General features: G+C 44.8%; 2 protein-coding genes across 2 annotated transcripts in view; one reads left to right on the top strand and one right to left on the bottom strand.

Annotated features, from left to right (window-relative positions):
* The first annotated feature begins 1,026 nt into the window (after nucleotides 1–1,026).
* LOC137524891 (putative methyltransferase DDB_G0268948) overlaps nucleotides 1,027–16,455 on the top strand; it is a 118,758-nt gene continuing 103,329 nt past the window's right edge. The window contains exon 1 of the mRNA XM_068245379.1: nucleotides 1,027–1,089. The gene's annotated coding sequence lies outside the window, so the exon portion shown is untranslated. The remainder of the gene's footprint in view (nucleotides 1,090–16,455) is intronic.
* The window catches only part of NUP35 (nucleoporin 35), a 28,495-nt gene continuing 18,696 nt past the window's right edge, over nucleotides 6,657–16,455 (bottom strand). The window contains exons 8-9 of the mRNA XM_068245373.1: nucleotides 13,445–13,606; nucleotides 6,657–7,593 (exon numbers count right to left, since the gene is read on the bottom strand). Coding sequence (XP_068101474.1) covers nucleotides 7,516–7,593; nucleotides 13,445–13,606 — 240 coding nt within the window. The 3' untranslated portion in view covers nucleotides 6,657–7,515. The remainder of the gene's footprint in view (nucleotides 7,594–13,444; nucleotides 13,607–16,455) is intronic.

The raw sequence follows: 16,455 nt of genomic DNA, 5'->3' as shown, positions 1-16,455 counted from the left end.
TCCCCCACATGGCTTGTGGCAAACTGCAAATGGGACTTCTTATGCTTTCTGTTAACAATGCCTTTCTTCTTGCCACTCTTCCATAAAGTCCAACTTTGTACAGTGCATGACTAATAGTTGTCCTATGGACAGAGTCTCCCACCTGAGCAGTAGATCTCTGCAGCTCGTCCAGAGTCACCATGGGCCTCTTGACTGCATTTCTGATCAGCGCTCTCCTTGTTAGGCCTGCGAGTTTAGGTGGATGGCCTTGTCTTGGTAGGTTTACAGTTGTACCATACTCCTTCCACTTCTGAATGATTGCTTGAACAGTGCTCCATGGGATGTTCAAGGCTTTTGAAATCTTTTTGTAGGCTAAGCCTGCTTTAAATTTCTCAATAACTTGATTCCTGACCTGTCTTGTGTATTCTTTGGACTTCACGGTGTTGTTGCTCCCAATATTCTCTTAGACAACCTCTGAGGCCCTCACAGAGCAGCTGTATTTGTACTGACAGATTACACACAGGTGCACTCTATTTAGTCATTAGCACTCATCAGGCAATGTCTATAGGCAACTGACTGCACTCAGATCAAAGGGAGCCGAATAATTATGCACACACCACTTTGCAGTTCTTTATTTGTAAAAAAAATGTTTGGAATCATGTCTGATTTTCGTTCCACTTCTCACATGTACACCACTTTGTGTTGGTCTTTCATGTGGAATTCCAATAAAATTGATTCATGTTTGTGGCAGTAATATGACAAAATGTGGAAAACTTCAAGGGGGCCAAATACTTTTGCAACCCACTGTAGTCATGTCAATTAACTGTCAGTCAGAGGGACTCAAAATGTAATCCCTATGTCCATTATAGTCTATGGCCGATTTAGGGGAAGCCAATTAACTTATCTGTATGTTTTTGTGGCCTAGGGGGAAACTAACCCAGACACAGGGTGAACACACAAACTCCATGCATATAGTGCCCTGGCCGGGATTTGGACCAGGGACCCAGTGCTGCAAGACAAGACTGCTATCTACTGCACTACTTTGCCACATCAGATATTAGATCTCAGCAGAGATCGATACCAATATTGCACTTCTGACGTAGCCATAAGGTACAGTATATGCAACTCGCTGTAGTACAAAGCTATGGAGCCTGGCTCTTGTACCACCACTTCCTGTGCCCCCCCCCCCCTCCCCACTTCCCCCAGCACTCCCATCCTGATCATCAAAAAAAAAAAAAAAAGTGGTAAAGAATAGGCACATCAAATCAATATCTGTATTTTCAATCCACATGTAAATATAAATCAGTCAACCAATGATTGTTTAATGCTGTTTGTTCCAGGGTTTTTGACTCAAGACTCATTTTATGGCAGAAGATCAACAAGGCTGCCAGGCAACTGGCATTGTTAACAAAGAAATAAATATGGCAGCCTCCTCGGGTTTTGCTCTAATGACGTGAGTAGCTGTATACACACACTACAATCATGTCCAGGTCAGCACTGAATGATTGACTCAGACAGAGTCGGATCACGCACAAGGCAACCAAGGCAAGTACCTTGGGTGTGGTGGGTGTTTAGGAGCCTGGTTGTCATTCCTTTGAATGCTGGGGATACACGGTACGTTTCTGTACCGTGTATCGACCAGCTGATAATATTCAGCTAGTCCGATCAAGCCGCTCGACCCCCACCCGCTCGATCCCCGCCTGCGGACAATGGCAGGGAATCGAGCGCTGATAAGGAAGCGCCGGTGGGGACGAGTGGCAATCGACCCGCGCAGACAAGCGGGGATGCGGCTGGAGTCGATCCGGCGGCTAATCGGCCGCCGGATCGACCCGTGTATTCCCGGCATAAGTCCCTGTCCCTATCACATCTTTTCAAGAAATGCAGATGGAAGCCTACCTTGCCTAGAGTTCACCTTCATTTGTCTGGCCTCAGTCAAAGATCATCTAACATATTATTATTTAGTGCTTATTGAACACCCAAATCTTACACAGCACAGAGTATACATATTGTATAGTCTTGTCACTAACTGCCCCACAATGGAGCTCACAAGCTAATCCCTACCAGAATCATGTTAATTGTAGTCTAGGGCCAATTTAGGAGGAAGTCAATGAACTTACCTGTATGTTTAAAGGGGAACTTCAGCCTAAACAAACATACTGTCATTAAGTTACATTAGTTATGTTAATTAGAATAGATAGGTAATATAATCTCTTACCCACCCTGTTTTAAAAGAACAGGCAAATGTTTGTGATTCATGGGGGCAGCCATCTTTTTGGTTGAAAGGAGGTAACAGGGAGCTGGAGACACAGTTCCAACTGTCCTGTGTCCTGATCACCCCTCCCAGCTGCACGTGCTGGGCTTCAAATGTCAAATTCAAAATGTAAAAAAAAAAAAAATTTGCACCAAAACAGCAGAATGAGAGCAACAACATCAGAAATCCCATCATGCTTTGCACAGCATTAGGGGAAAAATGCCCGGGCAGTTTTTTACTGTGGAGCTAAAAATGAGGCTTGTTTAATAGAAAAAAAAGTTCTGATGCTGTGAAACAGTTAAACACCAGGCCTTTTCAGTGCTGCTAAGTCAATTTTTAGTCTGGAGGTTCACTTTAAAGGGACTCTAAGCACGTCTCATGGGTCCTTTAAAGAGAGCTTCTGACCAGTACTGCAAAGGACTTAAAGATGCATACCTTTCTGTAGCTTGTGCTCTCTCTCCTATTTCATTTGATGCCTGAATCGCCGTTCCACAACAAATAATTTTCATTCGATTTTAATTTAAAAACCGAGGCTGTCATCTTGGCTATGGTATAACTTCCGGGTCATCGCTGTCTTCTCTGTTAGAGAATTGCATCACTGAATGAAGCAGGAAGAGGAAGTGACACGCATGGCCATTGCAAGAGGCTCCTCCACAGGGGTCATAGAACGACTTTGTTGGAAGTCGTCTGGCTTAAAGGCATACCCATGAGAGGTGCTCGGAGTCCCTTTAAGGGATGTGTGAAGAAACTGAACCCACGCATACATGGGGAGAAGATACAAACTGTGAAACTGTGCCCTGGCTGGGATTCCAACCTGGGTGAGAGTGCCATCCATTATACCACCATGCTGCCCATATGCACAGGACTTTATCAACAAGTCAGTAATATGGGAATCACATTTAATGTAATTTGAATAGATGATGTAGACAGGCTCCCTTACTGCAGGGATAAAGAAAGATTTGTATAGTTGGATTGAAAGGTATATTGTTGTCTATATAAACAGTACTTAGCCATCAGCTCAAGCAGAATGCCTCTTAGAGGAGTTCAATTTACCTTGATCATGGTTCTGGAGTATGAATAAAGGATATAGATCCATGGCAACATTTGTTACTGAAGGTCTGTTAATTCAAGTTAACCGTGCCAAGTCCATCAAAGGCTTTCTTGGCATCTGTGATGAGAATAAACATCTTGCAGCAAACACTGCATCAACCAGTCATGGATGTTAAAAACATTACGTGTTAGTATACTGATAGTTTGGATGGGTTACAAGGTTTCAAATTGAGTGTCTGATCAAACATGCAGTTTAATACGGTACATTTGCAGTAGTGATTTTTGTTCTCGTTTTAAATACTGTCTCGACTTACTCTAGTCAGATTAAAAACCAAACCATTAAGTCTCCATATTCATTGCTGAAGTGCTGATAAGAGCTGCACAAAGATGATAAGCACTGCATACAGACAGAAGAGAGTCTAGACGCAGGCCCGGATTTACCTCACAGGAGCCTATAGGCACAGATATCCTGGCACCCTAGACTTCACCATCCATGAATCTACAAACCCCATCAAACTGCAAGGCAAGTGTGCAGGCTGTTCCAGCTGTCACTTCACCCCTACTTCCCCTGCCTGATGTGGGTAGCTACAGGTGCCCCTTAATATCAAGGGTACTTCTGGCTAGCTAATACAAAGTAGCTAGAGGAACCTTAGTATTATTAAACAGCTAGAGATGCCCCTGACTGAAGGGAGATGTCATCAGTGGAAAGCCGTGATCAGGGTGAGTAACCTCATTTACACTCTCATCAGGACCCTACATAGGGAAGGAGGGAGGCACTTGGGGAGGAGAGTGAGTCACCTTTCTATCATCAGGCGCCTGTAGGCACGTGCCTAAAGTGCCTTATGGTAAATCAGGCCCTGTAACTAGACTTGAAGGGGATGGTGTGTTTCTAACAATATACCAATAGAAAAGTTGTAATAGTTGATACATACTATGGTAACCTTATCTGTTACTTCAAGTTCCTTTTAACAGTGCTACTGTATACTGAAGAGAGAAATATGGAGGCTGCCATCTTCATTCTCTAATATCAGTTGCCTGATTTCTCTGTTGATGCTCTGTCTAATTCTATAAGTCGCTGGCCCAGAATGAGCATGCAGATCCCATGCGTTGACCAAAAGCTCAGCATGCCAATGCAGGGTGCAGTCACTGCGCTCCTGGGTGGTAGCAGTGCTTGGGGTGCTGTCAGTGCTGCCCATCTGTTGGGGGCATAGGAGGCCTACACACAGTGCCCCAGTTGAGATGGTGGAGTTGGTGTGGGCCTTGCAGTGAGTTAGTCTAGACCCTGCACATTCTGGCAAGTTTATGCAATATGCATTTGTTGTGCCATTGTGATCAGTCAATAGACAACTGGCGGCTGGATTGCAAGTCAGGTAATACCTGGTCTGAGTGCATTCTTGTATTCAGCATGGACTTTAAAAGAAACCTGAAACAAAATAATTTTTACATACCTGGGGCTTCCTTCAGGCCGATTGCTCCCTTGCCACCCTCCCGGGCTGCCATGAATACTACACTTTCCAACCCAGTAAAGTTTTCAGTCGCCCCGTACTTCAGATGGGTGGCTAAGTCCACAAAAGTGAAATATAAAAAAAAAAAAAAAGCTATTTGTGCTGCTGCAATAAAGCAGTCACCATATTCTCAAATCAGATATACCGTATATTCCGGCGTATAAGACGACCCCCCAACTTTTCCAGTTAAAATATAGGGTTTGGGATATACTCACCGTATAAGACTACCCCTCTTACAACACACACCAAATTAAAATAAAAAACATATACTGGTGGTATGTATAAACAGATACTGGTGCTGTACTGTATGTGTTACTCAGTATATAGTATAGTATATAGTCAATTGACTTGTTGCATTGGTCAGCTCTCCTTGTCTACCTGTTTATCAGAGCGGTATGGAAAAATAGATTGCGCTCCCTTAGCAGCAAGATCTGAGAGGCGGTAACATGATAGGGCGTATCACCCGGCATCAATGACACCCGTCGTATAAGACGACCCCCAACTTTTCAGAAGATTTTTCAAGGGTTAAAAAAGTAGTCTTATACGCAGGAATATATAGTACCCATATGATTGTGACTACCGTATATATTTGATGTATATGTTACGGCCAGAACCCGAAGTTGGCCACTTCGGGATCTGGCCGGCCAAAACGGGATGTGGCCGTGTCCCCGCAGCCAATGTTAAAAATGAAAGGATTCCTGTAACATTCATGTATTTTCTGGTCGTCTCGCTGCAGCCAAAATGTATAAAAGGGAGTTAATTTAATTAAATTGTGCCAGCGGCAATGTAACAGATGAAGCCGCCGGCTTCAGCTCTCTCCTTCCCCCGCCTCTCTCCTATACAATACTGCCAGCCGGGGGAAATGCACGTCCCACCAGAGTAGTTAATTGCCGTTCGTTCTTGCAGAGCGGGTGCTGACAGAAGCAATGTCTGCACTCTCGGGAGGGGGGGGGGGGGGGGGGGGGGGCAGATCTGCAAAACGCTAGAGGTTTTCAAAGCACATTTCAGAGCGATTCTGGGCATGTTTAGAGACGTTTTCTAAACATGCCTAACTGTAAAGCTGATACTGAACAGCTTCTGTAACAAAAACGCCTGGAAACCCGCTCTGATCTAGCGTTTGAGCGGTTTTCCACTTTCCTATACTTTAACATTGAGGCAGAAACGCCTCAGAAATCTAAAAAATATCCAGAAAGCCCAATCTCCCAGTGCATGCAGAGCCTTGCAGTTAACTCACCAGGATCGGTGCAATGCATGTACTCTTAGTGGTCCCTGGCGTCTGTCTCATAACAGCATCCACTGGCTGTGATAACATGAGATGCCAGGGACCCGGAAGGACATGCGGGGTGTGGATCTTGGCAAGGAGCATTAACGTAACCAATCCCACTGCATACTCTGCATGCACACCCCACCACTGTGACCTCCTCTGCCGCAGTGCCCCAGACAATAACCTGCCCCAAGTAAAAGGGCATGAGTGTATGGCCAGCTTAAAGTGAACCTGAGGTCAGAGATATGGGAGTCTGCCAAATGTAAAAACAATACCAGTTGCCTAGCAGTGCTGCTGTTCACTAGGGCTGCAGTGGTGTCTGTATTACACACTTGAAACAAGCATGCAGCTACTCCAGTCAGTTCTGACAATATTGTCAGAAACCCCAGATCTGCTGCATGCTTGCTCAGGGTCTATGGTTGAAAGTACTAAAAGCAGAGGATCAGCAGGATAGCCAGGCAACTAGTATTACTTAAAAAAGGAAATATGACAGCCACCATTTCACTCTCCCCTGGGGTAATAATAAAAGTGTGTTTACATTAAGACAAACTCCGTTCAGCTAGATCATTTTCATCATCCATTTTTGTCACCGAATTAAAACAAAATATTAAGTGACATATTATACAGGATTTATTAGAAAATAATAAAAACGGGTACACATCTCAAAGCAAGAGACATTTGAAATCATGGTAGGGCGAGGATATATGCATTTTTAAAACAATTTACAATATAAAAATACAAGTTCAGATGCACTTTAAGCAAATCTGTCACCATCCTGGGCAGTACAAGCTGAGCAATGATGGAAGGGGGTGGGAAGCCACAAGCACTCCCATTACCAGTGAAAAAAAAAAAAAGCAAAAACAAAAAATGATTAGAGATTCAGACTGCTGAAATCATATGCAAATTAAAGAGTAAACAAGGTGAGTTGAGCTATCCTATTGGTCATTGGAGAAGTCCATAACACTACAAGACCAACAGAAAAGCTTGAAAGGTCAGAGGGTGGGGACATGTGAAATCTTTACAGAAGCATGAACATTTGCACATTACTTCATCAGTCTATAGCCCTTAAATATCTGCTCATTTTAACAGGCAGTTTTCACTGAAAGTGACCTCCATTGCTGTAATTCTTTTCCATCAAGTGCTCCTTTTCTATTGCACGCGTTTGCTTCAGTAGTGCGTTTGCTTTGTCAAACAGTCCATTATTTCTCAGTCATTTATAAGAAGGTAAAATTAAGAGGTTAAATGTCATTTTTCAGCAGAAGCGAGGATCCTTGTACCCCTGCAGTCCATATGTTCTGTGAATTACAATCATTCAGATGGCAAGTGCTGACATCTTAATGCAGAGTCCCATCTGTACACTATGTAAAAGGCCAGTTTGGTGCAATTTGGGGTTTGCCCAGTATGGTTATAGAACTAACCAAGAAACACGGCAGAGAGTTCTTCTATATTTATTGCTCGACACGCAGCTACCAGCCAAAGACGTACTCCATGGCTTTAGATACAAGACCTTCATCCTTCCTTGGCGTCTGCTTGTCAGATACCACCTGCAAGAGATGAAAAGTACTTCAGCTGTGCCAGGAACAAACAATTATAAATATAGAATTATAAAGAAGATCTGGATAAACATGGATGAGGCAGGTACAAGGCAGTAGATAGAAACAGAGGTGAACTGATGCGGGTAATTTCAGCAGATGGCATTTAGCACTGAAACGAGGCGCTGCTATGGCAGTAAAGGCTATTTCAAGGTTTCTGACAATCACTGGACACCAAAATACATCTCCCTCCGGGTTGCTACGACAGAGTGGGAATAGTATAACGCCGCCAGGAATTTGAGTGGCGGCAGCAGGGAGGTGTCAATCGGCTGACCCTGCACTCAGCTCACCGGCGGTGTACTAATATGTACACACCCAAACATTCTTTCATGCAATTTGTATGCAGCATGGAACTGGGATAATCAAATGCAGTTGCTGAAGATTTGGAACGTCCCAATTTCAAGTAATTTAATTTGTATTAAATTTGTATGCAAGCCAAAACTATTATACGCTCAATGAATGACTAACTTCACTGGCTGACCACATGTACTGCTTAAAGTAAACCAAGGACAAAGCACCCTCATGTATTTTACCATATAGATCAGTGGCAACATTAGAGAAAACACCTACCCTGCTCTGTTTCATTCTTCACTGCACAGCTTCCTTCTAATCAGCCCTGATAAAATCCCCAACTGAGCATTCAGTCTGGCTTTGCTCAGGAATCATTATAGCCGAGTCTGTCTTCTTAAGCCCAAGCCTGGCCCCCCTTCTGGCTTTGCTATAAATGACTCAGCTATAATGATTCTTGAGCAAAGCCAGACTGAATGCTTAGTTAGGGATTTTATCAGGGCTGATTAGAAGCAGGCTGAGCAGTGAAGAATGAAACAGAGCAGGGTAGGTGTTTTCTCTAAAGTTCCCACTGATATACAGTGGAGGAAATAATTATTTGACCCCTCACTGATTTTGTAAGTTTGTCCAATGACAAAGAAATGAAAAAAGTCTCAGAACAGTATCATTTCAATGGTTGGTTTATTTTAACAGTTGCAGATAGCACATCAAAAGGAAAATCGAAAAAATAACCTTCAATAAAAAAAGATAGCAACTGATTTGCATCTCATTGAGTGAAATAAGTTTTTGAACCCCTACCAACCATTAAGAGTTCTGGCTCCCACAGAGTGGTTAGACACTTCTACTCAATTAGTCACCCTCATTAAGGACACCTGTCTTAACTAGTCACCTGTATAAAAGACACCTGTCCACAGAATAAATCAATCAAGCAGACTCCAAACTCTCCAACATGGGAAAGACCAAAGAGCTGTCCAAGGATGTCAGAGACAAAAATTGTAGACCTGCACAAGGCTGGAATGGGCTACAAAACCATTAGCAAGAAGCTGGGAGAGAAGGTGACAACTGTTGGTGCGATTGTTCGAAAATGGAAGGAGCACAAAATGACCATCAATCTCGCTCTGGGGCTCCACGCAAGATCTCACCTCGTGGGGTGTCAATGGTTCTGAGAAAGGTGAAAAAGCATCCTAGAACTACACGGGAGGAGTTAGTGAATGACCTCAAATTAGCAGGGACCACAGTCACCAAGAAAACCATTGGAAACACATTACACCGCAATGGATTAAAATCCTGCAGGGCTCGCAAGGCCCCCCTGCTCAAGAAGGCACATGTGCAGGCCCGTCTGAAGTTTGCCAATGAACACCTGAATGATTCTGTGAGTGACTGGGAGAAGGTGCTGTGGTCTGATGAGACCAAAATAGAGCTCTTTGGCATTAGCTCAACTCGCTGTGTTTTGGAGGAAGAAAAATGCTGCCTATGACCCCCAAAACACCATCCCCACCGTCAAGCATGGGGGTGGAAACATTTTGCTTTGGGGGCGTTTTTCTGCTAAGGGCAAAGGACAACTTAATCGCATTAACGGGAAAATGGACGGAGCCATGTATCGTGAAATCATGAACGACAACCTCCTTCCCTCTGCCAGGAAACTGAAAATGGGTCGTGGATGGGTGTTCCAGCACGACAATGACCCAAAACTTACAGCAAAGGCAACAAAGGAGTGGCTCAAGAAGAAGCACATTAAGGTCATGGAGTGGCCTAGTCAGTCTCCGGACCTTAATACAATAGAAAACCTATGGAGGGAGCTCAAGCTCAGAGTTGCACAGAGACAGCCTCGAAACCTTAGGGATTTAGAGATGATCTGCAAAGAGGAGTGGACCAACATTCCTCCTAAAATGTGTGCAAACTTGGTCATCAATTACAAGAAACGTTTGACCTCTGTGCTTGCAAACAAGGGTTTTTCCACTAAGTATTAAGTCTTTTATTGTTAGAGGGTTCAAAAACTTATTTCACTCAATGAAATGCAAATCAGTTGCTATCTTTTATTTAAGGTTATTTTTTAGATTTTCCTTTTGATGTGCTATCTGCCACTGTTAAAATAAACCAACCATTGAAATGATACTGTTCTGAGACTTTTCATTTCTTTGTCATTGGACAAACTTACAAAATCAGTGAGGGGTCAAATAATTATTTCCTCCACTGTATATGGTAAAATACATAAGGGTGCTTCCATCTCTGGTTCACTTTAAGTCTTACCACCCACTGTGTGAGTGCTCTCCTTGTGTGTTCACCTCTTCTACCATCCCAGCTGTGTGCCTACCATTCTGTTTACCTCTTCCTCCCAAACTGTGTGCCTACCAATCTATCCTACGACCCCAGGCTCATTTCTAAACACTCAGTGGTATTGGTAGGCAAGCTGAAGACAGAGGTAGGCACACAGCTGTCACAGGTATACAGAGCCCCAGTCCTGCAGACAGTCCAGTGACGAGTATGAAATTGGGCTCCATACACCCATATGGAGTTTTAATTACCAGATGTCTGGCCAATTTTACCACTACCATGTAATGTGAGGGCTAACAGATTTTGAATAGTAAATTTGGGTACATGAGAATAGTATTTGACAAATGGAAGATCAAAGACAAATTTCTGTAAAAACGTTCACAAAACACCTGGAAAGAAACAGACAGAAGATCTCTCAATCTTTCAGATTCATCCCGATGGATCCAATCTGCAGATGACTGTCCGTTTACTTACCTGGAGCTTCCTCCAGCCCCTGGAAGCTTATGTGTCCGTCGCCACAACTCCGCTCCCTGCAGGTCCTTTAAATAGCAGCTGCTGACGCGGCAAAGTCAGTGGCCACTGCACGGCTCATATCATCAGGAGTGTTCTGTGCAGGAGCAGTACTTATATGCCTGTGCAGAATGCTGCCGTCGACAGTAGTATGACTGCAAGCAGCGTGGCCGCACGCAGTAGCCACAGACCTCACTTGGTCGGCAGCTGCTACAGAGGGGATCCCGGTCGACCCGCTGAGAGCAGAGCTGTGGCGAGAGACACATAACCTTCCAGGGGCTGGAGGAAGCTCCAGGTAATTTTTTTTTTTTTTAGTATTTTGCCTCATATTTCCTTGAAGTATGTATGAGATCTCCAGATAGTTCTTACCCCCACCTGACTGCCTAACACAGATTGGCGGCGGAAGGTTGGCAGCTACAGGACCGCCTATCGCCGATTGGCATCTAGCCCTGTAGCTGCAGATTAGCGGGGGAAATCGCACATGCCCGCTTGAGCGACGGAGCTCAGCGCCATGAACAACCTGCCACTGGTGATCGTTGCCGCCAGGTTATTAGGTGATAAGCGGTGATTTACTTGGTACAGCGCTGCGATCTACTGCAGTGCTGTACTGGGGACAGCCCTGTCACCTAGAGACTCACAAAAAGTGATCGCTCTCGTAGGCTGATGCCTATGAGAGGCAAATCGCTGCGACTGGCTGTCGAGGGGAGGAGGAATAAATTAAGGGGGGGCAAAAACAATCAAAAAACAAAAACGCAGCAGCAATCAGATGCCGCCAACAGAAAGCTCTATTGGTGGAAACAAAAGGAGGCAAAATTCATTGGTGTTTAAGTTGTATGGCACTGCAGCGAATAAGCTCTAAATAAGCTGGTGGTCCTCAAAAGGTTAACTTGTGTGCACATGCATGAAGAGGAAATAAACTATAAAAGCATTTTGGGCCTTTTGCAGCAAATTATCTTTTGCATGTGTACAGCAGCTTTTAGAAAGATCAGCCTTTCAAACCTGCCTACATACAATGGCCATCGACTTGCAAGTGGTGAAACCGAGCAGTGGCGGGGGACGGGAGGATTGTTTTGTCATGGAGTGGGCGCTGGACGTCTGCAGGGGGCTGGTAGAAGCCCCAGGAAGTTTAGTTTTTTCTTTCCTGCATTACAGGTTTCCTTTAAGTCGGAACACTATCACCTCTGTTCCCCCTGTGCCTCTTTTCTACCCGGGTCTCTTTTGCCCCCCTTCCCAAATGTCCTTGTGTGACACCTGTTGTCAAACTGTGCCTCTTTAGTTCCAAGTTCAGGGGGAACAGAGGTGAGAAGACATTTGGACAAAGGGATCACGGGAGAACAGAGGTGACAGGAGATTCTGGTTAAGAACAAACCTACAGGTCACATCTCGCCACCTCTGGCCCCAACTTTTGTCCCCTTGGTGCTCCCGGAGCCCCATTATCTCACCTGCTCCTGGCACAGGCACCTCTGTAATGAGCAATATCTCTCCCTTGCTACTTCCTCCCAGTGCTGCGTTTGCGTAATGAGTCCGTAAAAGCTGGCACTAGGGGAAGCAGTGAGGCTCATGGAGGCACCCAAGCCAGGAACAGGTGAGGACTGCTGCTGTGGGAAATACTCTGCTTGCTAAAAGAACACAGCAGAGGGAGCACAAAGCAGGGGGTCCTAACTCTGAAATCACGACTTGTCAGTGGCACTTTGTATTATCTTCCATAAGTCATGGACTCACACACGGAACCAGATTACTGCCTGAATTCCTGGCTGCATACGTCATGTATGGGCCAGTTTCCAAGCACAACACAACTATGCCTTCAACAGGACTTCTGACATTAGAAAAGGTATCAACTTCTAAAAATTAAACTAAAGCCCTAAGTATTACTTGGGTTCAAAGGAAAGTGCTCCAAACCTTTATTATTTTAAGCCCACTTAACAAAAAGGCCTTTTAACGAGTTTTCTACCCTGGTCATTTTCACAGTTCAGCTCTGATTACTTTGGCATTAACTTTAGCAATAATTATCACAACTAAGTGATCTGTGTATTTTTTGGACAAATTAGGCTTTTTGGGGCTGTTATTTGTTTTTAGTAATTGCCTTATTTTCTATGCATTTTTAAAAGGAAAATAAGGAAAAAGTGAAAAAAATACACACTTTATCCACTTGCATACATTGTAGCTTTAATGTATACAGTTCTATTGTACATTAAACTCACATTTTGTCTATCCCTCCCTGTTTAAACAGTTCACTTGTTTTGATAAAGTATAAAGCCCAATCTACACGATACGATTCTTTGTGCGATTCGATTACGATTCTATTTACGATCCGATTAAATCCAACATGTCCGATCGGGATTCGATTCAATTCGATTTGCCATTGTTTTGCAATGGCAAATCGAATTGAATCCCAATCGGACATGTCGGATTTAATCAGATGGTAAATAGAATCGTAATCGAATCGCACAAGGAATCGTATCATGTAGATTGGGCTTTAGATGTAATAATTTAGTAATGTATACAATCTGCTACTGTCTGCTCCTGGAATGTGTATGCTACACTTGTTTACTAATTAACTCTGCTAGTGAATTCCATGGGAGGAGGATAAAGGGTTTGATGCCATTACTTTACAACTCTGTAGTGATGTTATCAGGTCGGAGAGAAACAGTGTTATATAACATTTGGTATGGAGGAGAGTGCAGAGACTTATATTCACGTTATAGGCACAGCAAGTGGTTAAACTACATACCTGGTAGTCACTAGTGGAGGCTTTGTAGGCTGCAGCAAGGGGTCTCATGGTTGATCTTGGAGTAGATTGTGGCTGAGTGGGGGTGCCTACATTCTTTATTGGTGGTGTAAAGACAGAGTTTATTGAGGTCACTGATGTTTTTTCACAGCTTTCCATTATACTCTGAAAATGAACATTTCTAAAATTAGCTCAAGATCAAAGAGGGAAGAAGAAGAAAAAAAATAAAAAAATAAAAAAAAAAATTTAACCACTTACCGACCACCCACTGCACAAGGGCGGCCGGAAAGTGGATCCCGCAAGGACCAGCTCACGCCCAGAGGCGGCGGTCCTTGTAGGGGCATGGGCGGAGTGATCGCGTCATTCATGACGCGATCCTCCGCCGGGGACTGGCTCCGCCCCCTCACGCTGTAACCCGCTGGCCGTTCGGAAGCGCCGGCAGGTTACTAGCACCCGGATCGCCGCATACAAAGTGTATAATACACTTTGTAATGTATACAAAGTGTATTATACAGGCTGCCTCCTGCCCTGGTGGTGCCAGTGTCCGAGGGACCACCAGGGCAGGCTGCAGCCACCCTAGTCTGCACCCAAGCACACTGATTTCCCCCCCAGCACCCCTCAGACCCCCCCCCCCCTGCCCACCCCCCAGACCCCTGTTTGCACCCAATCACCCCCCTAATCACTCCCTGTCAACGCAATTTTTTTTTTCTTCTTCCCTAAACTGCCCCCTGCTCCCTTCTGATCACCACCCCCACCCCTCAGATTCTCCCCAGATCCCCCCCCCCCCCCGTGTACTGTATGCATCTACCCCCCTGATCACCTGTCAATCACCCCGTCACTGCCACCCATCAATCAGCCCCTAACCTGCCCCTTGCGGGCAATCTGATCACCCACCCACACCAATAGATCGCCCGCAGATCCGACGTCAGATCACCTCCCAAGTGCAGCGTTTACATCTGTTCTCTACCCTAAACACCCACTACTTACCTATCAATCACCCCCTGTCACTGCTACCTATCAGATTAGACCCCTATCTGCCCCTAGGGCACCCAATCACCCGCCCACACCCTCAGAACGCCCTCAGACCCCAGCCCTGATCACCTCACCAGTGCATTGCTTGCATCTATTCCCCCCTCTAATCACACCTTGAGACACCCATCAATCACCTCCTGTCACCCCCTAGCACACCTACCCATCAGATCAGGTCCTAATTTGCCCCGTGTGGGCTTCTGATCACTCGGCCAAACCCTCAGATCCCCTTCCGATCACCTCCCCAGTGCATTGATTGCATCCATTTTCCCCTCTAACCACCCCCGAGACACCCATCAATCACCTCCTGTCACCCCCCTAGCATGCCTATCCATCAGATCAGGCCCAATACAACCTGTCATCTAAAAGGCCACCCTGCTTATGACCGGTTCCACAAAATTCGCCCCTTCATAGACCACCTGTCATCAAAATTTGCAGATGCTTATACCCCTGAACAGTAATTTTGAGACATTTGGTTTCCAGACTACTCACGGTATTGGGCCCGTAAAATGCCAGGGCGGTAAAGGAACCCCACAAGTGACCCCATTTTAGAAAAAAAGACACCCCAAGGTATTCTGTTAGGTGTATGACAAGTTCATAGAAGATTTTATTTTTTGTCAAAATTTAGCAGAAATTGATTTTTTTTTTTTTTCACAAAGTGTCATTTTTCACTACCGTAACTTGTGACAAAAAAATTCTATGAACTCGCCATACACCTAACGGAATACCTTGGGGTGTCTTTCTAAAATGGAGTCACTTGTGGGGTTCCTTTACCGCCCTGGCATTTTAGGGGCCCTAAACCGTAAGTAGTCTAAACAACAAGTGCCTCAAAATGACCTGTGAATAGGACGTTGGGCCCCTTAGCGCACCTAGGCTGCAAAAAAAAAGTGTCACATGTGGTACCGCCGTACTCAGTAGTATAATGTGTTTTGGGGTGTATTTTTACACATACCCATGCTGGGTGGGAGAAATCTCTGTAAATGGACAATTGTGTGTTAAAAACAAACAAACAAAAAACAAACAAACACACAATTGTCATTTATAGAGATATTTCTCCCACCCAGCATGGGTATGTGTAAAAATACACCCCAAAACACATTATACTACTTCTCCTGAGTACGGCAATACCACGTGTGGCACTTTTTTGCAGCCTAACTGCGCTAAGGGGCCCAAAGCCCAATGAGCACCTTTAGGCTTTACAGGGGTGCTTACAATTTAGCCCCCCCCCCCCAAAATGTCAGGACAGTAAACACACCCCACAAATGCAGGGCTGTGGAGTCGGTCCAAAAATCCACCGACTCCGACTCCTCAGTTTAGGATTCCACCGACTCCACGACTCCTCTAATTTGCATATTACAATTTTGTTGATTAAAAGTATGTAACATGAAATTCGTCTCTTAACTGCCAACGCTTAGGAATTTTACAAGACAACTGAAGTGAGAAGGATATGTAGACTACTATATTTATTCCCTTTAGACTAAAACTAGTCCTTGGTAAGAGTACTTGTAAAAGGTACAAACCGGAACAAAGAACATCTTTCAGGCCCTAGGCAATGTAAGTGTGGGTACATGTAAGAATGATGTGCAGGTACTCTGCAGGGGAATGAGGAGATTGTAAACAGACAACACCTCTGTGTTCAATGTGCACAGCATTCTCAGTGGATTCCCTGCAGCTCTGTGGGGAGTGCATATGCAGAGTATAGTACTACTGTGTAACAAAGTAAACCTGAGACAGATGAAATTAAAGTTTTATACATACCTGGGGCTTCCTCCAGCCGCCTTCAGGATAATCAGTCCCTCGTTGTCCTCCTCCACCACCTGGATCTTCTGCTATGAGTCCAGGTACTTGAGCCAGTCAGGCGTAGTGCGCATGCACACACTCCGCCGCCAGGAGCATACTACACCTGTGCAGCACTATTGCGCAGGTGCAGAATGTTCCTGGCTGTGGGAGCGGCATGCGGCCGGACAGCGCTGAATGGCTGAATT

The sequence above is a fragment of the Hyperolius riggenbachi genome, chromosome 7 (assembly GCF_040937935.1).
Source record: "Hyperolius riggenbachi isolate aHypRig1 chromosome 7, aHypRig1.pri, whole genome shotgun sequence".
Taxonomy (NCBI): Eukaryota; Metazoa; Chordata; class Amphibia; order Anura; family Hyperoliidae; genus Hyperolius; species Hyperolius riggenbachi.
This window is presented reverse-complemented; position numbering and strand designations above follow the sequence as displayed.